The 27,622-nt window shown below is 36.0% G+C and overlaps 2 protein-coding genes across 5 annotated transcripts; one reads left to right on the top strand and one right to left on the bottom strand.

Annotated features, from left to right (window-relative positions):
• Nucleotides 1-883: 883 nt before the first annotated feature.
• Nucleotides 884-13,323, top strand: MS3_00006633 (uncharacterized protein; the record flags this gene model as incomplete). 3 transcript variants are annotated; one of them, XM_051214805.1, is made up of 4 exons in its annotated part: nt 884-942; nt 5,109-5,163; nt 5,202-7,022; nt 8,393-9,349. In XM_051214805.1, the coding sequence occupies 2 exons, from the start codon at nt 5,529-5,531 to the stop codon at nt 8,465-8,467; spliced, it is 1,569 nt and encodes a 522-aa protein (XP_051067994.1). The 3 variants fall into 3 exon arrangements, with proteins under 3 accessions (XP_051067994.1, XP_051067993.1, XP_012801569.3); XM_012946115.3 differs by lacking the exons at nt 884-942; nt 5,109-5,163 and having other exon boundaries at nt 5,202-5,360; nt 5,394-7,022; nt 8,451-9,110; XM_051214804.1 differs by having other exon boundaries at nt 884-5,360; nt 5,394-13,323.
• Nucleotides 13,324-14,915: 1,592 nt separating this feature from the next.
• Nucleotides 14,916-25,788, bottom strand: MS3_00006632 (uncharacterized protein). 2 transcript variants are annotated; one of them, XM_051214803.1, is made up of 9 exons: nt 25,076-25,788; nt 24,922-25,043; nt 24,731-24,880; nt 24,536-24,689; nt 20,860-21,127; nt 19,803-19,978; nt 18,488-18,638; nt 18,021-18,361; nt 14,916-16,008 (listed from the first exon to the last, which is right to left on the bottom strand). In XM_051214803.1, exons 1-9 carry the CDS (start codon nt 25,216-25,218, stop codon nt 15,609-15,611), a joined length of 1,905 nt encoding a protein of 634 aa, XP_051067992.1. In that variant the 5' UTR covers nt 25,219-25,788; the 3' UTR covers nt 14,916-15,608. The 2 variants fall into 2 exon arrangements, with proteins under 2 accessions (XP_051067992.1, XP_051067991.1); XM_051214802.1 differs by having other exon boundaries at nt 14,916-18,638; nt 24,536-25,043.
• Nucleotides 25,789-27,622: the final 1,834 nt, after the last annotated feature.

Below are 27,622 nucleotides of genomic sequence, written 5' to 3'. Positions count from 1 at the left end.
ATAGCGAGCCACGAAATCAGTTTGGGGACTCAAATTCAAACCTTATGAAGAGCTCCTCCAATCACTTAACCTTTGCTTATTAGAGTATAGGCGTCTTAGAGGTGACCTTCTGATGGCTTACAGTATCCTTAATACTTCTGGACATCCCCTTAAACACCTACTTAAGCTTAGTCCTGTAGATCACCAACGTGGGTGATCTGTGTCGAAATGATTGGAGGCCTCCTCGGGTTAGACGTGAATGGTGTGTTAAACTAGCTAACGTCGAAGTCGCATATCGTGGTCAGCACCTTATATGGACTACCCCATTGACGTAGCAAGGTGCCATGAGTGCTTTGAATGCTGTACAACACAGAGGACGTTATTACAGAAATATAATAATTAACGTAGATATAAGCGAACGTAAGACCACCGCCGCATGTGCCAACCCACGGCGTTCGAATAACTGATGCGCTTTGGTCGTCCTTGACCTTGACGAGGACCGATGATTTGTTCGGTATTCAACGACCCAACTGCCGGATGATTTGGCTAGGGCTCAGTGAAATTTCACTGGCCCTACAGTCCCAATACAAACATAAGGGGTAATACCTAGAAACTGGAGACACAACTTCTACTTTTTTAGAGAAGTCAAATGCTAGAATTCTCTGCCGACTGTACTATTCCAAGCTTCTTCCTAGGAGTCCTTTAAGAGGAAACTTGCCTTATTCTTAAGGACTAAGGATAACATCTTAATATGACTTAATATGACCAATTTCTTTTTTTCTAATATATCATAGTTAATGTACCTAGGTTCCTGCACGGGGTTATTGTTGAACCCTTGCTACTAGACATGGGAGCCTGTTAAGCGAAAGCTTCTATTTCGTCCACAACCATTTGAACCATTTGAACGACCTTGAGCGGCCTAGTGCAGGGCGGTCAAGTTGCTGTGCCTTGGCTGGATATACGGTGGGTTGGGAGGGTCCTACGTGTTCTCATATTTATATAGTCTGTCACTGCAGCAAAATCATAAGATGACTGCAAAACAACATCCCATAACCTTCCTCCGTTTTGTAGTGTACATATTGGCTCTTAACTTGATTTCAAGTAACGGCGAGACTCTAATTTAGGGACGAGCCAATCAGAAGGTTCAGAGGTTCTGAATTCATAATGCATATGGTATAGAAACTCGTCCATAGGGTTAGGTTAGGGTGGGGGTCAGGCTGCTAACATGAGATCGGTTTACATCGGATTTTAAAGAAGAGGTGTTTATTGAGAGGCTACAACCCTAACCCTAACCTCTAAAATCCGTTGTAAATCGATCTCATGTTAGCACCCTAACCCTATGGACGAGCTTCTATACCATGTGCATTATGAATTCTGTACCTTTATCAAACCTTAACAAGTTTTTAAATCATGTAAAAGAAGAATATCCACTGTAATTCATGACTTATAATATATTTTCACTTTATACTAAATGTCTTCTGATTGGCTAATAATTGTCAAGGTCATCTAAGATTCGTTCAAAGGTCGTCCCTAAATTAGAGTCTCGCCCAAGTAACATATGCTCTACGTGCTTAGTAGAGTTCTGTTAAGTTTCCATTTTCTACGTTCCCAAGGATTATATACCGGCCAAAAATAACCGGCATCATGTTATACATCTCCCTTAATTGAGTATACATCAGGAAAACTACCTGTAGCAACGAAAGGCCAGTGCCTTTTAGGAAGATCGTGTCGTGAAATAAATATATCACACATTACTCATAACTTTTCAGGACTGTGATTGGAAGACAAAATAATCAGGCTTACGATAGATAGTTGGATCTTGGTGCAAAATACTCCTGGTTAACTAAATAGCGATTTGGTAATATATATGGTGCTATAGGCAGTCGAATCCCCAACTTCTTATCTCGACTCCTCAAACTAGTTCATAACGCTATTTCGACAATAGTAAGTGGCTCAAGTTTTTTTAAAGCTGCTCATAGGTCGTCCACAAGTTATGGTCTCCCAAAATCACATGCAAGTTTACTTGGTTCGAATTAGTGGGTTGTAAAAACTTATTCCTAAAGCTAAGGTGATGGTACATTCTTCAGAATCTTTCAAGATAGAGTTTGACGACTACCTTGTTTTTCTGGGTACCGGAAAAGATTACTCGGTGTTATTCTTCGATCAATTCTATTGTTATCTAGTTTGTTTTTGGTCTAATAGTTTCTTGGAGGAATATGTCAGGAATCATATCTATCTATAGTCCAGAACGCATCCCTAGTAGTTGTTCGCTAATTATAGTCAAGGTGTATCAAAACTGCTGAGCTATTGCTCCGTTGAGTAGGTAGTCAACAGTGACCTTTGGAATTCCTGGTTCCACTAGAGTTTAATGTCAAATTATAGATTTTAATACAGGTAAATATTATGAGTCCTAGGGGTTAATTCTAATAGCCCGAAACATTAGTGATCATAATCGGCATAGAGGTCAAACATCGAAAATTAATCTAGTTCATCGTGAGTTGGTGATTTTCTCCTTATGTCCATCAATATTGTTATTTGTAGGTGAATAAACAAATCGGTATTTTAATGTCTAATTCATCACTTTGTATACAGAAAGCTAACAAAGGGCCACTTGCCAACTTAAAATAATATGTTCAAAAAAATGCTAAGTGTCGCTAGAAGATTGGCCTGCATCAGCGTCTTAATTAATGATGGGGAGTGAAGTAGTTGAGCGTGTCGACCGCTCCACTTATTGTGGGGATTTCATCAGTCCTGATGTACTGGAGTCCGGTATGGATTTGGAAAGCTTAGATGGCTTTTTCCGACTTGGATCACTTGTGGCGTAGGCGAGGTATTTGTCTGTCAACCCAAAACGATTTTACTGTTCGGCAGTTCTATTTTACTTTATGGGTGTAAAATATGGTCATTAAGAATAGATTATATTCGTAGATTATTAGCGCTTTATCACAGGTGTCTCATAAGCATCGCTCATATATCTTGCAACCACCAAGTAAGCGATACTGGATTTAGGGATACGGTGCTGGGTAAAGATTCCAGATCAATTGATGATGTAGTCAAGAGTTACCATCTGAGGTAGTTGGGACATGCGTTGCGTATGCCCAGCCATCGTTTATTTCGATGGAGCGATGTCTGTTGTGTAAGTTGGAAGAAAGCTGCAATTAGCAAAACCAAAACGTGGCATCAGTTCATTAAGTCATTGAAAATTGGATTAAGTAATGTTAATAGGTGTAGACTAGCTGGTTAGTGTCCACGTGGTTGTCGTTATCAGTAGTTAAGGACTTTGGATGACATAACTCGAAATCGTTTGCGATGTCGCAGGTGCATCTTCTTTTTATCTTCCACATTCTAAGTTTATTAATTCATAACTTTTATTTCACTGGTTTATATTTCTCGAATCGTCTCTTCGGTGCCCAATTTTTTCTGTTACTACCTTTACTACTCCGGGATTTGCCGTGACAATTTTATTTCGATGTATTACCGGGTAGGGCAACTTAAACTGGTGTTGATACGTATAGGGCATTAGGTTGCCTTTGACTGACCGACTTCACAAGAAAATGAAAAGCTACTTGAGTAACAGAGGAATCAGCTTGACTAATGTGGTTTCTATAATCATGTGACAAATAAAGATCAGATTAGGAACTAAGTAGTTCATGAAAGGATATCAGGGGTTTGAGGTGCAATAACTAGCTCATCACTCCTATTTAACATAGATGCTAGTCGAAATCCCATTTTGGTTATATTTCTTGATTTGACTTCAGTCAGTAACGACAATGACTAACTGGAATAAGTATTCATAATTTAAAGTAGTATATGAACAATAAAGGACAGGTTTGCAATCATATAACAAAGAATGACCTAGAATAAAATATGAATCAATATAATTCACCACATTCCGTTTTAGTAAAGTGAGGGAAAAACAAGAGTCGGAACGACAGTACCATCAGTAATGCTAAGAATCAAACGTAGTGAGTACTGTATAAGAACAAATAAGTGAAGAACAAATAATATTAAATTTGAGATCCCTTGGCTCAAAAGGGACTGACATCGAGCCCTGTCCATTAAACTCTACAAGTATCGCATCCCAAACATGTTTGTGGATAAGCAACAAACGAATATTGTGCTTGGTGTTTTTACTATAGTTGAATTTAAAACAATGTAATTTGTAATTACAGGTCATTGTACGTAAATTATGATGAATTCAACTCGTCTCTGCTTTCCTCCCTTTCAATCTTGGGCTAACTGTTAGCTTTCTTGGTTTATTTAAAAATAGGATGTGTTGTTTCACTTTCTTATCCTAGCCGTGTGTAAAATACAAGTACTGAAAGGTGGTTTTTTCATTATGTTGTGTCGTCATTCCACTCCCGTTGTCGAAGTGTAGATTAATGACTAATCTCATTAGGTAACTTTGTCACTAGCTTCAGTTTTTGGTATTTTAATCTCTAACATACCCAGACAGCTTCCGTGCAATATCACCCCTCTGTCTCCTGTACTAATTGTGTTTCCATAAGTATATACTTAGATATTTATCGCTCTTTATGATCTGAAACAGTTTAATTAAGTTTCCTTGCACATGATTTCAGGATCGATGTTAATATGCCTAACTCAAATATTAGCTTAGTGATCTTATTCATCAAATGTATGGGTTATTATTTATTGTGATATGGTTCGCAATATTGCGGGTAGACATTAGTAGAAATCATCTGATTCTATAGCTTATGGTCGCTTTGTTACCTTTTATTTCGACTAGTAAAGAAAATATAATAGGGCGGAAAAAGATGAATATAATTCAGTGAATTGCTCAGAGATGCTACCGGTTTTTTCACTGTGTTGTGTTAATAATCTGACAACAGTAATATGATTTCTTTTTATAATTAACCCACCAGTTACTTGTGTGTGAGCTACACTTTTAAGTGTGATGGATAGGGACATTACCCATCTGCCCAAACCAACGTGGACGGAAAAGGGTTCAGATCTGGGAGGTCTTAACTACGAAGCGACGAGTTGTCACTAAAGTCATTATCATAATAATAAATTTTTTCTATCCATCTGATGCCTCACTCTTTATCTGGTTTTATCTGTCAGTTAGGTTGCTAAAATTGTAGCTTTTGTTTATTGATTTTTGATTTCAGAACATGTTGAATGCATTATTTCGCTTAGTCTAGTGATGGACGCAGCTTTTTGGAGGTTTTATATCATAAATTTTACAAACAAATGAATTTCAGATGGATTTATGGAAAAGCATTGAGAAAAATCTGTCTTGGTTTGACTTGTCGTCGGAGGTGCGTTTACAGTTGAACGATGACCCAAAGAAGTACGAGGAACAAATTTTGTTACACAGTTTTCGAAACCAGTTGCGCTACACCGGAAATATAGTACAATTGGTATGCAAAGTGTTTAGATAATCTCAACTTAAGGTCATAAAACGTGAAAAAAAATACTACGAGAAACTTGTTGATTATGGAAGACAACATTATCTCCTATATCCTTACCACTTACAAGACAAAATAGTCCGTGGTTTGCAAATTACGCAGTTTGTCTACTACCGTCGCATGATAATTGACCTGATTTCGACTGAAAAGTCATATGACTGTCTTCCAAATTTTACTGCTGCAGATTGCTTACGTTTGTTGGGAATTGGCAGAAATCAGTATATTGAGCTTGTTAACACTTACAAGAGTTTCCTGTCGTCAATAGGTCCTGACGAAAATGAAATTCAGGGACTTCTTTGTGACATTCTGCCGTCACAGCCAATCGATAAAGTCATATTTGAGCCCTGGTATGTAGTTCGTATTGGGTCAGTTATGTTATCTGACATACAAGCATCTACGGATTCCGAGCGCATAACGATCGACCAGCTTATAGATGCTGAAAAAGCAGATGACTTGGAGGAATCCAACGAAGTCGGTCCCGGAATTCTGGTTAAAGATCTTGATCAAAATATCATCAAAGGACTTTACCTTCGTGGTTTGGTTTACATTGATATTCCAGTGTCTTGTGACGACAAGATATGTGTCCCTACACTTGAGGGCTTCGTAATGAATCGTATCAGTGGAGATATTAGAGAAAATCTTTTATACAAGATTTTCGTCACTGCTGATGAGAATACATCAGTTAGTGAACTAGCCGAGTGTCTGCAGGTAGATGTGAATTCAGTAAAACAAGCTGCTTCTATATTTTGTCGGTTGGGGTTCGCTCAAAAACGGATTGGACGTCTGGAGAGTCGAACACAGCCTTTTCAAATTCCAATATCCATTGAGGAGTCTGATACGCTGCTACACACGGAAAACTCAGTTGTCGACGCAAACTTAGATTCTTTTCCATCTGTAGATGACCACCCTCAGCAGAAAAAAAAGTTAGTTCTGATATTTGATTCGACCATCACAGCTTATCTCATGATGGGCAATTTATCACCCAACTTAAAGCCTCATGCAGTTACAATGTTTGAAGTCGGGAAATTATCAGATGATTCATTGAATTCTTTCATATTTGAATTAAACCATCTTGCTCCTGTTTCAGAAGGTGAAGCCGGAGTTTATCGCGAGTATGCTCTGAATTTAAGAAAAACAATCCACTTTTTGCGTAGTCAGGCTTCATTAGACTCAACGGACTTTTGTGATGTGGATTTAATTAGAGGTGGTTCGTTGTTAAGTTTAGAGGCTGAAACACGCATACGAGTTTTGCGCAAAAACTATAACGTAGTTGTGAGCCTTATTCCCTCAACATATGAAGACCAGCAAGCTTCTGATTCCCAATGGCCACCACATTTAGGACCACCTATATCAGAAGCTAATTCTCCGTGGTTCGGTTTTTTTATTTCTTGTATCGCAAGCAATACAATTCAAAGAAAACAGAATCCCAGTGTTAATGTATTGCCTACTCTTTTGATAACATGTGGTACTAGAATATCTAGACTTCCATTACCTTTACGAGGAATTTCACGCTTCTGGCTTACTGCATGGGGTCATGATGCTGTAGTGGTAGACTCAACTAATTTTTTAACCACAGCAAACGATATGCTTCTATCATCACCTGTACTTATCCAAGTGAGTTTTATCGATAATATCTGTTTTTTACTCTGATTCCGAAATACACTAACCCTATATCAGAACATGTTGAATCAATTCTAATGTTAAATTAATGATTTCTTCATTAAATAATCTTTCTATGTAGAAAAGTCTGTTGTCTGAATTCGGTATTTAATATTTGTAGAAAAATAAAGAATAAATGCATTTTAGCCATTATGACGGAATACAAGTCATAACACTCAAAGTTTCTAACGACTGATTTACGTCACTATAAGAATTTGAAAACACAGCACTTTACTTAGACTAAAAGTCAAGTAATCCCTAAACTAGTACCATGTGTCACTTTTAAGAGTATTAGCTTTTTTAAAATTCAATTCCTCTACATCTATTATCGGACGTCCAGGTAAACAGCTAATCAATATATCTAATGTAATTTCTAGCCATCTTGATTTACAAAACTACACAACCTTTACTACCTTGTTCTTACTTTGACCACAACACAATCGCAAGATTCCATGATCCCACTACAAGGAAATAATGCTTGAGGGATGTTTTCACTATGACACTTGTGCTGTATAAATGTCTTCCATCATATCTTATTGTTGTGAATTATGATCATAGATCCCTGTTGTTCTAGTGGGTTATTAAGACTTCCGAACTAGTTAGAGTTTTCTGATCTTTGTGATAATTTGTGGATAATACGAGAGCAGACGTATTACATTTGGCATTATTCCTCTACATTTCCCAATGGGAAAACAGGTCTATTTCTATGATCAAAAACAACCTGTTATATAATAAAGTCGAATAGCTGAAGTATACTCATATGTGTTGTCCCATTGTTATGTATACCAAAAATTAAATCATTCTCACTTGAAAACAGCGAGTTATTATCAAAAAAGCCTTTTAATGTTCCTTGAAGTTGAATTCTTGCATGTTCTTACAGTCTGTCCAGACAATAGGATTTTATGGTACCTCCTTGAAGGGCTCTTTATCACAGATGTTACTGTTTTTTAGTGTATTTTTAAAAATAATTTCTCTGACTGATACTAAAAATCAAACACTGATTGTCCGTTCATTCAGTACAGACTCCGAAGTACTTCGTGGCACCGCTTGCGATTTGCTATTCAAATATCCGATGAGAAAGGTTGCACAACGTACTGGTGATTATTACCATAAATTTCAATTTTTTCTATAATCTCAAGACATAAGTCAAAAATAGAATTACTATCATTCAACCCATGTCGATTTGGTTGAAATTCCTATAGTTGGGAGGATATCTAATACCTGCCATCACAGTCATATCGTAGCCACCAAAATTTTTTAACATAATATCTCCATATTTCAGATTAGGTTCCAGTTAAAGTGCTAATGATTTTTTCATCTCTTAGATCTTTTATAGTTGGTTACTTTCACTTTGCTTTGCTCAAACCTTTTTCTTTGAAAAAGGCTATCGAAAGTTATGAATTTGAAGAAAATTTATCCCAGAGGTACATACCTTTACCTATTTCCAAGGAATTCCTACAACATTCATCCAATTGTGTACCAGAATTCATAATACATCTTATGAACGTTATCGATTTAACCTATGTCTCTGGATATATCATAGTACTAGCTCCAATGAACAAGTGTGAACACGACCAAGATCTGAATAAACTAGCTTCAGAAGACCAAAACATTCTATTAACTAGCACAGACTCCATTTTACAACGCGATCAACAAAAAAGTGAATACAATTGTTCTAGGAAAGCTGTTTTAGTGGAAAATGAATTGCTCACTATTATGAAAGAGCATAAACCAATCTATTTCATTACTTTACGTCTAGGTTTGCCCATTTTTAACATGGAATTAAATCACGCAGTTTGTGCTCAAATATCTAATCAGAATTTACTATCCACTAATAACCGCAATCATCTTGAAGCTACTAATCATCTACTTGTTGAAGAATTTACAAAATTTATTTTTAATGACTGTTCAGGTTTGTTACCTAACCAAAACCAATGTAGTTATTCAACCCTTGTTACCAGTTCTGGTGGTAATTTTCCTGATACCTGGCCCCTTCCTACAAAAAATATGATGTGCGCTAATGGTATTTTGTCATTTTTTTAGTCTTTTTCGCCACACCTAATAATATTTAATCTGCAATTATTTTTGGTTGTAACGCGTACATATCTATTTCGGTCAGATGATTTAATCGTTTGATGAACACTCATTTTAAGTATTTTGCGTGGATTATCTGTTATTCAGGTATCACTTAGGTTTTGTCTTTTTCTATTTTTAATTTCTACCCGTCCTTTCGTATTTTTTTATTTCATCTTAAAAATATATTGTCATACATGTGACAGCAGTACATATCGTTCTATTTATTCCGTAACTGATTCCTGACCAAGTCACGTCCTCTATATATCAGTAACCGCATATTGGATATATCAGTGATTAATGTGAACTTGGTAATTAGATTACAGGTAGTTTTGAACAAGTTATAACTTAAAAATAACCCTGTAAAAAATCTTTCATTTACGTAAAAACAAGTTACTGGACAATGTCGGGAAGTATTTTTAATCCATAATATTTTCCAGACCTCTCACAAGCAGTAAGCTTAAGGAATTTTTTTCTAATCAATTTCTAAGTTGTACCAAAGTTTTGTAATTTTCGTTTCAACTAAATTCACATCAAGAATACAATCTTATCGTCTCAATAGAGTTATAGTATCATTACTTGCTCATCCAATAATGTTAAGGTAACCCATTGTCATCGAATAAAGAGAACTCAACAGAGAACATTTCGACAATATCTACTAAAGCTATACATTCGTGTTCGTGGTGCAATGAATATATGAGCCTAAAAAAAGAAGTGGCCACATCAGAAATTTTTCCAAGACTTCAAATGTAAGGAGAATATCGCGTAATCTAGAAGTTTGAGAAGAATCGGAGGCTAAGAAATATCTACGGATCTAAAATATGAGCGACAATTGTCTGCTTGACAGACATGGAAAAGACGTAAAATGCGTTTAGGTCATCATAACAATTGATTAATAATCATGTTTATTTATTTGAATACATAAATATTGGTACAAAGGGGCACCGAATACATGTGCGCCACACAAGTCACTTGGTTTGGATGTGGGCTGTGATACTGCCCGGGTGCCCAAACCGAAGCAGGTGGTTTTCTTAGGAGGCCACACCCGGAGCCTTTCAACCCAAAGGTCTGACCCACAATGCAGTGGAGCAACGTCAGGAGATGCAGTCCCATGGTAGCCGGTTACCAATAATCGGTTCATACGCCATTTGTTCCCTCGGGGTCCCGGAACCCACGTACACCATTGGTTTGGAATCAGGAGTTTCCAACTACACTAGGTGAATCCTCCGTGTCCACCAACCTGATTAAAGCTCTGAACATTTTCTTTTCGTCCTCAATTTTGTAAACAACAGCCCTACCAAGAGAAGCCATTGAGTAGAACTTCTCTGGCAGTGGCTGTATACATGTGGCCATGTGAGAGCATTTCGAGAGGGATAGCTGACTCTCCCCACCCTCGGCCATACCATTTGGGGGCTAATGATGGATATTTGTAAGAGGGTGATGACAACTGGTCACGCTCCGAAAGTACAATATGACAGTGAGAACGAAACTAAGGCATTATGAAAAGTGTCAAGCCAAAGGCAAAATTAGAGGTTGCACGTGTCGCTTTTGGACACAGTGTTCAGACTTGAATTAATAAATCGCCGTCGCCTCAGCAGTACAGAAGTTTTTTTTACTCAACCTCTCCTTATTCATGTAGATTCTTTTGAAGAGTGATTCTTCTGGGGCAACGTTGCCTGGAGTTGGAAAATATGCTCCCGTACTGAGTTTCTGATTGCTTTGGATTCCTTTTTGAAAAATCCACGCTATGTGTTGTTCTGAGATGCGTTCAGAAAGTGTTTGCTTAGTGAAATCAATGTAACCTGTCCCTCAATAACAAATAAAGCTATGTATGCACATCGATGTGGCTCAAAGAGAAAGTTTACCCTTAACACATCTATGAATGGTAGCCCGTTTGGAGTAGATAATATCAAGCTTAGCTGAGTAGAAAGTTTTCAGAGATCTTAAAATCCGTTTATTCACCACTTCCTCAGCATTAATTTCCTTAAATTTGCCTTTTGTACCGTCAATGATCTTTCAGGTAGTAGTTGGCTAGAACAAATAAATGACGGTTCTTCTAAATGAAGGTAGTGACAAAATGTAGTCTTCTGATCACGATGAGGAATCAGGCAATTATGTGTGAGATGCGTTTCTCTGCCTCTCAATCCGAAGTTCTTCCTTAAAACTGCTCCACTAATGCCTAAATTAATGGTAGGGAGTAAGATAGTTGAATGCGCTTACCATCTTTGAAACATCACCAGACCTGGTGTCTGATGAAGTTTCGGCGTAGATTCGGAAATCTCGCTTGGTTTTTTTGTCAGCTTCCATCAATTTTTGCGTAGACTAAGACGTCTGTCTTCTAATTAAGAAGTGAGTGTACTGCATAACAGCTCACTCGATTTTCATTTATCGTTATGAAAGATGGATTTAAAAAGTAAGTGACATTCTTAAGTTACTATTATTTGATCATACATGCCTTGAACCATTGATTTTCATGTATATTGACTTTATAGATTCCATACTCTTTTAATCGCTTTATGTTTTTTTTTTCGTCTCGAATTTCATCGTTTTATCATACTTTATTCTTGTCATTATAAATACCGCAAGCATTCACAGACGAGTTTCCATACAAACTAGTAATAATGTGTTTCCTATCATTCCTGAATGTTAGTGAATCTGCTTTTTGGGGGAAGGAAGTAAAATAAAATTAGCAGTTATTTTAACACTTAATTATGTTTGCGTTGTGTTTTCTCAGGTATTTTTTAAATAGATTTGCCACGTGTATTCTCAAATAATTATCAAACAGGTGTATAATTGTGTTTTATTGAATCTTAATTGTGAGATTTCTTTCATCTCTGTTACTGTTGTTGTATTCTTTTACTGTTCAAAAAATAATAAACAACTGTAAATGTTTGGGCCGATTTGTGTTAAGAATCCCATAATTGTTAACTTATCGAAATTTCCAAACTGTACGTCATCGATCCCATATTTCGGTAGTGTATCCACGTCATCCATGAGTAGAATTTACTATTTGTGTTCGTTCGTCCTGACTTTTACTCGGAGTTTGGAAAGGCATGGAATTTACAGGACATAACAAATGTGCTGAAACACAATAAAATAAAAGATCTACCCTTAGATCAGCATTCGACACGACATTCCCGTCTGATTGAAAGCTACTTGAAGTTAATTGTAATGTCGCAGTTTCTACGTTATTGTTTATTCAATGAATTGTACCAAAAGTAATTTATGAAATTAATTTAAACTGTCAACTCTCAGTAAGCAGCCATACTGTTTGGCTCATGTAGTTTACGTGAGGAGCTTATGGTTAGTCCATATACTAAATACTGTGTAAGTAACTATTTGACTACCATTTGTACCACAGTTGGCTCAATCATTTTAAAAGCACAAACATACCATTCAAATATGATGATAACATTATATCAACAGCCATAATGTAAACATTTGTTCGTGTCTGCTACTCAACACTGAAAGTTTATTAGCATAATCTACTTATCCTTCTAGTAAACAACTAACACTGGGTGACGAAACTCCAAATTTTCATTTGTCTACATCACTGTTAACATTCAGTAAATCGAACGTCATGAACTAGCCAATAAGTTGTCCTAAGCTCCCCTCTATCCATGTTAATTTAAGAAGTAACTAGGTACGTTGTAGAAAATTCATAAAGACTATTTCCTTGATTTTGTTTGACAAGATAAAGTTTAATCTCATTCAACCAATCAGACGAATAAAGGGGATTCGAGAAAACTAAAGAGATTAGGCAAGTCAGTAACAACGTAGAACTTCGTACGTACGTACATCAGTTCGAGTCGCCATACCACATTAGCACACAGATACAATTGTCGATTCACTCCCGTAGTGGTAGAGGTAGTAAAAGTATAAGCAGTAGTCGGAAAGATTAGGGTTTGGATATGACATTCAAAGCGTGTAATCCAGTGAAATTTGGAAAGAAAAACAAGGGACATAAAGAATTCAGAAGATAAGAATTTGAGAAAACACAAAGAGCGGATGCACCTGCGGAATTGCAAATGATTTTGAGCCATGTCACTCAAGGTCTCTAACCATCGGTTGCTATCATCTCGCGGTCCCCAACCAGGTAGTCTACACCTACCGACATGAATCAGACCACTTGTCAGTGACTTCATGGACTTGTGCCATGTTTTGGTCTGGCCACCCCTAGCTTTCTTCCAACCTACTCCTATACCACTGAACATCGCACGTCGAGGCAGTCGGTCATTGGGCATACGTAACACGTGTCCAAGCCATCTCAACTGATGAAGTTTCACTACTTCATCAATTGATTTGCCATCCTTACCTAGTACGTTTCCTAACAACTTCATTACTTACTCGATGGTCCCACGATATACGAGCAATATTTCGAAGACACCTATGATCAAATACTAGTAACCTACGAATATCCTCTACTCTTACCGGCCATGTTTTACTGCCATAAAGTAGGACGGTGCAAACTGCTGCGCAGTAAACACGCCCTTTGGTCGACCTTAAGGCAGCATTTGACTCTGTTGATCGTAAGGTTCTATGGCAGTGTTTGTCACTGAAAGGAGTACCAAAGAAGTACATTAACCTTATACAGGCTATCTACTCGAATACAACTGGTAGAGTGAGAGCTTACGACGAACTGTCATCAGAATTGATTACCTCAAGTGGTGTTCGTCAGGGCTGTCCACTCTCCCCATTCTTGTTCAACTTTGTCATTGACGTACTTTTAGAGATAACACTCTCCTCATCTAAATTTCCAGGGGTTGGATTTCTACCGGGAGGTTCACTTGTTGACTTAGAATATGCTGATGACATAGTTTTATTTGGCGAAGACGCTAACAAAATGCAGAGTCTTCTGACCACTCTAAGCAACAATGCAAGCATGTTTGGGATGTGATTCTCCCCCTCGAAATGCAAAATGTTGCTTCAGGATTGGGTTGCACTGACACCCGAACTAACGATTGGGAGTGAAGTAATTGGGCGTATCGATCGCTCCATTTATCTTGGAAGTCTCATCAGCCCTTGTGGTCTGGTGTGTGACGAAATCTCAACACGCATACAGAAGGCTCGACTAGCTTTTACTAACTTGCGTCATTTATGGCGTAGGCGAGATATCTATCAACCAAAGGACGTGTTTACTGCGCAGCAGTTCGTTCCGTCCTACTTTATGGCAGTAAAACATGGCCGGTAAGAGTAGAGGATATTCGTAGGTTACTAGTATTTGATCATAGGTGTCTTCGAAATATTGCTCGTATATCGTGGGACCATCGAGTAAGTAATGAAGTTGTTAGGAAACGTACTAGGTAAGGATGGCAAATCAATTGATGAAGTAGTGAAACTTCATCAGTTGAGATGGCTTGGACACGTGTTACGTATGCCCAATGACCGACTGCCTCGACGTGCGATGTTCAGTGGTATAGGAGTAGGTTGGAAGAAAGCTAGGGGTGGCCAGACCAAAACATGGCACAAGTCCATGAAGTCACTGACAAGTGGTCTGAGTCATGTCGGTAGGTGTAGACTACCTGGTTGGGGACCGCGAGATGATAGCAACCGATGGTTAGAGACCTTGAATGACATGGCTCAAAATCGTTTGCAATGGCGCAGGTGCGTTAACTCTTTGTGTTCTCCCAAATTCTAATCTTCTGAATTCTTCATGTCCCTTTTTTTCCTCTTTCCAAATTTATTTCACTGGATTATACTCTTTAAATAACATCTCCAAACCCTAATCTTCCCGATTACTGCTTATACTCTTATTACCTCTACCACTACGGGATTTGAATCGACCACTGCATCTCTATACTAATGTGGTATGGCAACTCGAACTGATGTACGTACGTAAGAAGTTCTACGTTGTTACTGACTGACTGACCTTCGGTTGATAGACGGATATCTTGCCTACGCCATAAATGATGCAAGTTGTCAAAAGCTAGCCTAAAAGATTAGGTAAGTCAAACACAAACATTTTCACATGTTCTTTCGCACTTCATTTCTTTACTTTTGACTCATCAAAAAACAATTTTCGAAATTTTTAAAAATCTTTTTAATGAAGCTCCTACTTGAAATTGATCTCGTGTCACACTGAAATTAGGAATAGTTGATAAATCCCAAGATGAACTTGAAAATAATTCATAAAACGTCTATACTTATCTACCACATTGGCAAACGAAATAAATAAAATTAGTGACTAAACAAGATTATAAAAAAATACAAGGTGCATATTGTTTTTTGAAGCGATCAAATGAAAATCACCAAATGTTCATGCAATAAAAAGGATGTTTGACTTGACATCACAACACCGAAAAGTTAAGATTCAGACAAATATAGTGATTGAAATCGTTGAAATATCATTAATACTTGAAAATCCCATTAAGTGTATAAGAAACATCAGGAAAATTCTGACTGCTACATGGTTCGAACCTGTGGCTCAATAATTATACTTCAACAGTTAACATTTATATATAAGCTGAATTACATTCTAGCCAATTTGTATAAACTTGGTAGTATAGGTGACTTGTGTTTATAAGTTGATTGTATATTAAATCTGTACAATTCATCATAATCTTCCTTTGGTGCTAGGATTGTTGAATTAATCAGTGGAAGTTGTAAAATTCCACGACTAATTCTTGCAAAACATGCTTTGTTTAAACTCCTCTTTTTGCATAAATTTGATGGTTGTTTATGACTTGCGAATAATGAATCAGTTTGCACAGCTATTGAATGTAAAACTGGTGTGTTAGTTCGTCTTACTGATTGACGTGAACATTTTGATAATTCTTTAATTAAATTAGTAGTGGAAATAATTTGCTTCGCATCGTCTATTGGTTCTAAACCAAATTTTAATGCTAATGGGAAGTTCGATGTTGAATCACTGAATAAACAAACAATTAGTTTTAAAAAGCAGTTTGAATAAATGACATCTTCGTACAAATAAGCACAAAATAATTTTAAGTGTATAAGATAGTTAGTGACAACTAACCTGGTGCCATCAAAACAATTAAAATGAAGTATCCAAACTTCATTAAATATAACTCATCTACCAAGTAAAGGTTTATATAGTTGACTTCGAGCTAGTCAAAACGAAGTGAAGCAGATTGGTTGAAGCCTAGGTCCTTTTAACCAAAAACTAACCATGACTGGTCCAGATTCACCAATTTAACGAAGTTATTCTTTATTACCTCAAGTCAAGAGGCTGACTAACAGAAAAAAGCCTCCTTTAGTCTTTGACGATTACCTCGAGATTAATCGAAACCACTTACTTGAGCACAAATCTTTACTATTTATAAGTGATTTTATCTAACCAGTACTTGCTTTACTAAAACACAATTTTATTGACCCTATAGCTTATCATTAATTAGTCTGAGAACAACAGCCGTACACTTCAGCATGGAGTTGTGGGTTTTACACTGTTTTATGACGACAACACTGCATGTCTTTTCTGCCAAGTTAAAATTTCTACACTAAAATATTGGAACCCAATCATGTAAAGGCTCAGTATTCGATTGTAGAACTGCAGGCGTTTGATTTTGAGGCACATCTACTGAGTACAAGATTTCCTTTATCCAATAGTCATCACAGACCTTATGTAACGAAAAAATACTCATCAATATGGGTTCGTGCAGGTTATTAAAATTCATTAATACCACGGATTGATCCAAGTTAGATAACAGTTGAAAACCTGAAGGGCCGTTTCGTCTTTATGTAGGACTCCTCATCAGTGCGCATCCGTGACTACTAATGCAGATGTCGAACTCAGGACCTCCGCGTGAACACAACCTCTAGATCACTGAGCTGGCATTCATTGGTGTACAAGTCTAGCTTCAATTGACTTGCCAACATTTTGTGTTAGTATGTGCAACCAAGTGATGAGTATTTAGTGGAGGCCCGTAGCTTGATTTTGCCCTCATTTAGATCGGCGATATTCGTTGAAGGGCTCACCACTTTTGTGGCCCGTGGATCTGACTCCTGTTTAGATTGTATGGATGTTTGTTATCGCTTATTCTCGTATATCATCGTCGACTTGAATCGCGTTATCCAATAACGAAATTAAATAAGTCGAATAACGAGAATTGACTTGAGAATACATATATTTCGTACATGAAGCGAATGAAGCATAGCAAAGCAAAAACGACACGTATGGAAGATGGCTGGGAAGGCAACTCCATTTCAAGCCGGGCATTACTCAATATTTATAGGCAGACAAAATAAACTACAGACATGTGATGAGTCATGGGACATGAAGTGTACACACATATACGCTCATGTGAAAACAGTCAAGGCTAATAAGCGAATAATTAACAAGGTCAAAACATGACTCAAGTAGAATGAATAGAATGGAATGTCCGGAAACTAGAATAAGATATATTATGGGCTAAAACTAATGTCTAACACTACAAGTACTTATATATACATAATTAATGATGTGGTACTCTTGGATGAACGGAAATCAGAAGAAAGAAAAGATTGAGAAAATACCACTTTTAACCAATCTGACGCACTGATAACCAAAGGATTAGGTACAGAAGTAAACCATTTAGATTAGTTTGAAATAAATGATTGAAGAATACATGGGTATTTGATCACTAACTACTAGCATGTGGGATTAAGAAATTACATGGTTAGTATTTGTATTAATATCAACAACGTTAGTGGTTGTCTAGACTTAGTAGTTCAGTAGATAGCGCGGGTTTATGTTTGGTGTGAAATAGTATTGTGTTCGAGTCTCGATATCAAAATTGAGATGCAGGTATTTGCAATTAGTGAGTCCCAATTGAGATAAAACATACGTTTTGGACTCCACTGTTAACTACTGTCTTAGACAAAAAATTTCATGTATTATTTCTAAAAATTTTACATGCCAAAATCACTGAATCAATGACTTACCAATCTTTTCCACATGAATCCAACAATGATCCACTAGATTCATTGTTATTTGATGAAAATTTCCTAGTCTGGTTGTCACTTTTAGCCAATGAAGAACTGGAAAATGTATGCAGAGAATTACTAAACATAACCTTATTACCACGTGATGACTGTTTTATTGATGCTGAGGGTATACTTCTGGTTATTTGACTTAATCGAAAGTCCCCAATTTGATATGGGGTAATACGTGAAATGAGCTGATCACATGTATAAATTAAGATAAAGAATGCAGTCAATAAATGATCATGACGTTGAATTCGTTCAGTTAAATTCAGTTTCATAGCATTTTCCGGTTCTGACATCTGTTTAAGGAAATTATGTACAGAAATACAAAATTAAACATAGAAACCGGAATAAATTTCTTATATATATAATGACATGTAGGCCAGTTCGAACAGATCAACGTGAATAAGATAAAGTGAGCTTACTTCATAGGCTTCCCATAATGCAGTTTTGCAATCAAACACTAATTGACACAGACTGTTCCTAGCTTTAATTAATTGTTTCAAACGATAAAGTTCTTTATCCTTCAGATCCATGTATTCTTCATATTGAAATAATGTATGCTCGTACTTAGATCTTTTAAAAAGATATAAAATAATATACTTGTCAAATTAAATATTTTACTGAATAATTTTTTAGAGAATTCATATAAACTAAGAATGCGAATCTATAATTTGAAATAGAAGTAAGTACTGATGGAATTTAAGTGGTAAAGAACTTAGTAACCATATGTTACCATACTTCTTGACAAATATATAAATAACAAATTTGAAATATTACAAATAAACTATTCAATAATTGAAATATTTTTTAAACCTTTAAATAGCCCGTTTCCGATCACATCATTAATCATCTAAAATCTAATGCTTTATTCAGTTATGGATGATTGTATACTGTTCATCTTGGATTGCCACATTGATTTTCTTTTTGTAACTAACTGTTTTATTTAATTAATCACCCCATTAGCATTCGATAAAAAGTAAATTTATATCAAAGACTTTAATATATGCAGTAATTTGTCACAATTTATTTTGCAGATACAATTTAATTCAACGTAATTTCAACCGTAATGAAAAAGGAAACTAGTTTTAAGTTTTTCATTAGTGTTCACAAGATCAAACTCAAAACCTTCAGATCTATCAACAAACAAGATGACATTTAGACTATAGTGTTTGGGATCTTAAACTTCAAACAATAACTGTTAGTTCTATGAAGTTTCGGACTAGGAAAAATATGATTGTAAAATGCTCTTTGATTCTAAGCATTTATTCAGTTCATTTCCTTTAGTGCCTGATTAGTTTTATTAAACCACCTGCCTTAATGGTTTCTAAATAAGTAGCACCCAAGAAAACTCTCATTTTTGAACAACTATAATATAGCTATATTTTGTTTGAATGATTATCATGGGCAGAAAAACTGATCGCAAGACAAAATTAAACCAGATATATACGTTGAACTTCATTTTCTTATTTCACTCCTAGTAACAACGTTGTTTCTTTAAATTTAATCTGACTCAATAAATAACTTATGGTATCTTCGTTCAAATGAATAATTTTTTGTTGTTCGTTAAATTTTATTTGAATCTCTCAACTTAGAATGTAAAACAATAAAATTGATCTAATAAATGTGTAACTTAAGGCTAGTTGTATAATGTGAATGATTTTGTGTAAAAAAAGGAAACACTTTTGTTGTATCAAAAAAGAAAATGCTGTAAAATAAACAATCAGTTATTAATGTAACCTTAATGTTTGTAAATCATCATTTAGTCGAATTTCTTTCGTACTAATATATTTTATTTGTTCATCAAATAAATCATTGTTCATTGAGTCGATAGTTTTGTCACTTGTAAATGATTTCATTATTGAAGATAATTTCTGTTCTTTTTCTAAACAATTGGATACTGAACCTTTTAAAGACTTCAGAAAAAAAGTAAAAGAGATGGAGAACACTTTTATAAACTTACTGAAATGTTTTAAATATTTTAGAAGAATTAGTCGCTAATTTAATTTTGAGTGTACATTTGAAAAATATGAAGAGCTATTAGATATTACGTTATATGAAGCTACTTATCGTGAATTGTTTATGAAAATGGTATTTACCATGTCCGAAAGAGCAGAAAATTGGACTTGTGATTTCTTTGTCAGAGAAAAATAAATTGATTCAAGTTAACACAAGTGTAAATAGCGAAACGTGTGAGTCAGTTCAAAGTAAACAGACCTATTCATGGTACAATTATGTCAGTTGCATCAATGATAACTGCTCTCAATGTTAAAAGAAATGATTAAATACCATATTAGTTCAAGCTTTTCAGATTTATATAAACAATTAATATATACGAAAAGGGATGTATTAAAAGAGGTTCAAGGGAACATCATCTTCTTACTATCAACTGCTGTGATATGAGGATGTGAATGGGTTTACAAAGAATGATCTGTAAAAAATATTTCTTAAATGTTTTTCCTTTGAATATGCTTAACAACTCACTACAATTAGTATCCTTTGGTAAATTCCATTAATCTATTGATTATCGAATAAAATTATTCAAAAGAAACTAATAGAGCCAAAAATCGAACAACATCGGTCAGTTATTTCATATATGCGTTCTCGTTTGAAATACACATTGTTAACACCTTTATTTACTTCGTATATTATTGATATTTACTTCCTCACGTAAAGTTACAAGTAAAGTTCAGACCAAATCTCAAAGTAACTGACAAACAAGTGCCTCGACCATTGACTTTTACTTTCACCGCAATAGACAGAAATTTCACCGGTTAGAAACTGATATTTTACTTACTTTGATATGATCCGACCAGTTCTTATGCATTTGATCTCTTAGTTCCTGTAGTACGTTTATATCATGCTTCAATTGTCTTGTAGCTTGTTTATAAGATTTATGTTTACCCATGATATGGGATATTTTGTTGCTTAGATTTGCCAACTTGTCATTAAGTTTATAATTGTATTCTAATGTTCGACGTTCTGTTTTATTAACCCGTTTCTCTGTGCCGATTCGAAATTTGCCGGCCAAGTGTGAAACCCTGCTTAACATCTCTTTGAATAATCTGTAATTTGCATATTGTTTTAAAACAATAAGACTTCAATATTAACAACAAACCAAGTGTTCGACAAACTTTTATTTAAACTTAACTATGTCTTACAATAAATAAAATGACAAGAGCTTAAACTAGTTTTTTGGAAAATCTCCAAAACACGTAAATGGAATTTAATCTACCCAAAAAGATCTTGAGCATAGTTGGATGGAAACTAAATTTTATGAAACTGATGTGATGCAGTTTGTTCATCTTTGTTGGATAAGATGATTGTGGAAAAATATTTACTTCAAATCATTCGAAATTATAATATAATTTGCGGGTCGATGTAGGAGTGACATGAGATAAACCTCATTATGATTAGCAAAGGGGAGTTGTGTAGATTGGTTCAATTTGTAGTTGGCTGAACTAACTAATGACGTCTCTGATAGTTATTATTTATTCTCTGAAGAAGTGCCTTATATATATATATATATATATATATATATCTGATAGTTAGTTTGATGTGACGTTAGACCATAAATATATGTAATTTACCTCATTGAAACTTGCTATGTGATTATAGTTAGTATTTGTATTGGCCACTAGTGTTTTCTCAATCACCGTCATCTTGTAGACACAGATATATAATTGTTTGTAAATCTTATTGTTGGTTGCTCTTTAAATTTCTGCTATGTTTTTATAGTTACTTGATACTGGTGTATCATCATTCTGTTCATCTAATGTTTAATTTTTTACTACTTTTTCCTTCTAACTCAAAGTATAATGACTTGGATTAACAAATAATTTTTACAAAACACTTTATTGTTGCCTTCTATCTACTTATTGTTACATTTCAATACGTTTAGATGAATCATCGGGTAATGGAACTAGAGAAACAAAAATAACATTCAGGAGTTTGTACTCAATTCCAAATACTGACTTTTTTAAACTACTATCATGCAACACGTCATCAATCATCCAGTTTCATTTATTTATTTATTACCAAAACTGGACGTGATGTAAAAACAATTGCTTCTTGTTTTTATCACTGATTCTGCATTTGAAAATGTTCTCTTCTCATATCCTCATATTTTAATTACAATTCTTTGAAGTAAGTTCATCTGATCTCTCTGATATCTGTATTTACTGTGACAAAAACAGTTTAGTTATCTTACTCTATCCACTGACAGCTCATTAACAGATTTTTTAATTTGAACGTGTCTTACAGAAGTTCTGGGACCTCCTTTTGTCATTATTTGCACTAGTTTTCCTCAATAACCATATTTCCGGGTAATTTTTAAGTCCTAATATTTCACATGTAGACGATTTCATAGCCTAGTAATAAGTCCACTAAAAGAATATCCCAATAATAATCATATGATGAAATATCTAATGATGGCATAAACTGATTAACCTTTTGTTATATCGAGACTAGAATATCTAATTAGGAAACTATTTTGATAAAGGGAAGTTGGTTCCGTACCTCAAATGTGCTTAAAATTCGAATGTAACACTGTGATTGAACGGAAATCAAAACGTAAGTCGTGTTACGGCTCTAACTTAAAGTTCAATTACAACCCTTATACACAGACCTCAGTGTGTTAAGTGGTTGAGGGTTTGGTGAGGTCGGAATTAGTAAGCAAACTCTATATTTGTCTGCTCAGCTTTTTGTGCAATTATTTGAAAGAAATTAGGATTAATATTAAACTTGTACAAACAGCCCGATTTACGGGAACAAATACAAACGTTTTACAGCGGTCAACTATAGCGCGTTTATTAAAATTAAACACGATAGTTCTCCAGCGGCTTTAATCTCCTAACTTTTATATTATCAATTCGCTTATGATTTTCGTCGTTTATTCGACACAAACAGGAACACTTATGTTGAAATTAATTGCCATACGGTCACTTGAAACATAGCCCAGAGATTGTGCAAACATAGTTACTGGAGTTCGGGTGAACTCAAAGTTATCTAGCTGGGGAACTGTGCTTAGTGGAGTGCCCCAGGGTACAGTTTTGGGGCCAGTGCTATTCCTGTTGTACGTAAATGACCTTCCTCGTCTCCTATCATCATCGGTCTTGCTATATACTGACGATGTCAAGATATGGAGAACGATATGATGTGAGGGTGATAGCTTAGAACTTCAAAATGACCTGAGGAAATTATCTGAATGGCCTCAAACCTGGCAGTTGCCGATAAATACTTCCAAGTGTGTTATGATGCATATTGGTCATCAAGGTACAGATACATACACAATGAATAACACTGAGCTACCTGTCGTCCAGACATGTAATGACTTAGGAGTCATCGTTAGCCAAGACTTAAAGACTACTGCACACTGCCGTGCAATAGCCGCCGAAGGTTTTAGAACGTTACGGTCAATACGTAGGGCTTTTAGTCATGTCGACGCTACGACGTTTTTGACTTTGTATACAGTGTTCGTACGTCCTAAACTTGAGTACTGCATACAAGCGGCCAGCCTCTGCTTAAAAAAAGACAGTGAGCTTCTGGAAAAGGTTCAGAGAACGGCAACTAAGCTGATTCCCGGAATAGCGAAGCTTCCGTATGAAGCTCGACTGGCCGAGCTGAACCTTTTCCTGTTGTCATATCGCAGAACTAGAGGCGACTTGATTACAGTTTTCAAATTGCCTAGTGCCAAATTTGCACCTGATATACCCTCATTTTTCTTGTCTTCCAAAACAGAGAATTTACGAGGACACTCCAAAAAAGTTCACAAGCCAAGAACAAATTACTTGTCAGCTGACTATCGACTTTCCCATCGAATCATCAACGAGTGGAACTCATTACCTCAGCACGTGGTTGAGGCTCTATCCGTCGATTCTTTCAAAAGAAAGTTGGATCAACTGAGGGACCACCATTGCCAGGACTAACACAGGCCATCGGGCCTCCTGTCCTTCCCAAACTGAAACTGGAAGAATCCATAGATTTGACAGGCATTCATCAATTGTCTGTATGTCTTTATTGTTTATTTACACTTCATATTACGTGTAAATATAGAATAGAGACTTTAGTAACAGAAGCTTATTGGATTTTCTGCTAAAATCTATTACCTCAAAATCTCCATGAAGCGTTAACTTTTGGCCGGAAAAATCTAATTAAACTTTTGTAAAAATGGTTCTGTTTGCATGGTATCTGACGGCTTATAGCTTAAGGAAACCCTCGAAAAACTGCGCGACACAAGGTAGAATAGTGTTTTTGAACCAGCAAAAACATCGAGTCTTTTAAAAACATTGATACTATGAATAAGGTCTGACTTACAAATAGCTAACCTACATATCAAAAATACAATGGCGCCTAGTGGTCCTAACCTTAGTTAATCTACTCGAACAGATTGCTGAGGAGAATTTTATGAAAAATAAAAAACATGATTTCATAAATGAACAGCAAGGTTGTTATTTGAATACATTAGAACTTACCGGTCTTGAGAAACAGTTAGTTCTAAATCCTTTTCATGATATATGGACTTATTGAGTTCCAATGTTTCTTCGATTAAATTTTTTATTTCTGTCGTCTTGTATTGCAGTTGAGCTCGCTCAACACTAAAATTTTCGAGAGACTCAACTTTTCCCGCTACATATATATCAATCACAATGTAAGAAAAACAAATGTACTCAAAACTGCTTTCTCTGAGTTCAACTTTTCTTCAATAGCCTCGATTTCAAGCCTCAGACTGACTACAATTTTGTTGTGTTCTTTATGCTTTTCACTCATCCTTTTAAGTAAAGTGCTGAGATTTTGTTTCAAACCAACGATTTCCCTATCTATATTCTATTGTTTAAAAAAAAGCGTGGGTGAACTTAACCTTTATTTTGAATGCAGTTTTGTAAATATGTGATAAGTCCCTTGCCATCTGATTCAATGTTGTGGACTTTAGATGTTGTTTGAAGAATAAGATCCTTAAAATTATCGATCACGTACTGATAGCTAATAGTTTTATAAATAGAGGAATAAAATACTCTTTAATTTTCTTTTTCAGTATCTCAATCTGCGCTTCATAAATTTTAGGATCGTACAAAACATTGGAAGCAACACTTGGAGTCAGTTCTTCCTTCCTGGAGGAACCAGTACTTTTTCTACTTTTCTTCCTTCTTCTTGCCATTCCGAGCTACTAGAAAACTGAATCATATTCCGTCTATGTAGTTGTTATGGCTATTCCTGACTCTTAGTAATTTAAACAAGAGAAACTGTCCAATATCTTTGTGACGAGTTTGCATGAACGAACAATTCCCTATGTGGTCGCACGGTGATTCCAATATGCTGTCTCAGGCTTTTTCCCCTGTCTAAAGTGAATGTTCTAGTTATTCACCCGCTCTTATCTTTTGAATTTAATGGTTAATTAAGGATTTAATATTTCCTAGGCACAAATCAGTTTCAGCTTGGAAAGAACAGGATTCCAGATGGCCTGTGTTTGTCTTTACAATGGTATCTCTTAGTTGATATTACTTTCTTTTCAAAGCGTCGACAGATAGAGCTTCAATAACATACTGAAGATAGACCAAATTTAATATTAAGGAGTCGGCATGATGCGTCTGCTTATTGAATACTATTTTGCGTTATAATTACATCAATGTCTGTGTTGACTCGTCCTATCTTGGAATTTGTTTTTAAGAACCTTTGAAGAACACATTTTGTCATGTTATAGATAATGTATTATACGTGAAGACCACCAAGGTACATAAAGTGACCAAGCCAGGACGGCTGAGCCATAGAGTCTCCATTAATTGCTTCCGCTTTGTACTTAACTGACTTAATCCTATTGTTAAACGCCCTGTAGCGGTAAATAAATCCCCAAAATAAGTAGCCCTGTAAGTTTTCGACATTGGATGCTGACCATATGTTTTAGTGGACTCACCTAGCTGAAGGCGCTCGGTCAGGCATCCGCACCAGATCACGTGTGGTAACGCCGTGCTCAACATCAACCGCAATCGCTAGCCAGATTAGATCAGAGAATTCCGATATATTGGTCATCGCCAAATATACTCTTCCGGTCTCCTCGACTCTGTCTTTTGATTTCTCTTGGTGGGAACGAAATATATTAGAAGGTGTTACTGGTAGAAGCGTTGTCAAACACTGAATACCTGTGTCATCTTCAGCCCAGCTTGAATGATGATATTTATTGCAGGTTCAGCTTCAAGGATCATGATACTAATGAACAGCTTTATTCGACTGCCCCTACAAGTTTCCTACCATACAGTTTCGTAGAAATATATCATATTTAATTCTCGCATCTAGAATTGGTCATCTCAGATGGTATTCGTTCTAGTCCCAAAAGAGAGTTCGGGAATTTCGCACCTGCAGTCTGACTTCCCATATCACAAGGATCCATAAAATTATCCATTTGAATAATATCAGCACATTCTTTAGACGCATTCAAACAAATAAATGATATGCCACACTACAGTTAATTAAGGAGACTAAAACTGGTTACTCAAACTTCTCTTCAGACCACCGAAGTTTTGAATGCCTATTTAGCGACCCAGTGCATTTTGCAGCACTTATTGTTTATTACTATGATATCAAATGTCTTTGATTACTCGTCTTTGCAGTTTCAAAATAAAAATGTTAAGCATGAATAAGAGGTGACATGATCACAGTCCACACAATACTTTGTAGTCCAAGTCAACTCTGTAGAGTGATTACAAAGGAAACATGCAACTATGCTTAATAAAGTGACATTTTGAAGAATCGCTAATCATTGAGAAAATATTAAGAGACACCGCTTGGTTCTACCACGAGTTTATCCTAACTGAAGAGGTTTCCTAGCCCCTGTTAGTAGGATGTTTTAATAAGAGTCTAGTCAGTCACTTATGTACCCATAACGTTTCTTTCCCCATTAATTGCTATTTAGTCTATGTATATAAAATAAAAATATTGCCAAACTAATTATCCCTTGATGATGTCACAGGTATTCAGTGTTTGACAACGCTTCTACCAGTAACACCTAATATGATTTGTACCCACCGAAAGAAATCGAAAGACAGAGTCGAGGAGATCGGAAGAGTGTATTTGGCGATGACCAATATATCGGAATTCTCTGATCTAATCTGGCTAGCGATTGCGGTTGATGTTGAGCACGGCGTTACCACACGTGATCTGGTGCGGATGCCTGACCGAGCGCCTTCAGCTAGGTGAGTCCACTAAAACATATGGTCAGCATCCAATGTCGAAAACTTACAGAGCTATTTATTTTGGGGATTTATTTACCGCTACAGATCACTCCCCCTAGTGGGGCAGTGATGACCCTAAGACGTGGCCAGCCAGAAGTTTAAACCCAACGAGTTTGTCGTTGGTAAACACTCTTCTGATAGCTTACTAAATTTAGCAGCGTCTGGTCGTCTTTCCTTACTATATGGGACGGAGGTACAACATAGTAAAAAAGAAAATGTACAATGAAAATTTCGGGTCCTCATAAACGTCATCGTTCTTTTCCAGCCGTCCTGGAAAAGAAAAATAAAATGTAAGTGCATGTCGAAATACACTCGTATGTGTGTAAAAGCACAATG

Source organism: Schistosoma haematobium, chromosome 2 (assembly GCF_000699445.3).
Source record: "Schistosoma haematobium chromosome 2, whole genome shotgun sequence".
NCBI lineage: Eukaryota > Metazoa > Platyhelminthes > Trematoda > Strigeidida > Schistosomatidae > Schistosoma > Schistosoma haematobium.
Note: the sequence above shows the minus strand (reverse complement) of the source record. Positions and strands in the feature narration are given on the sequence as shown.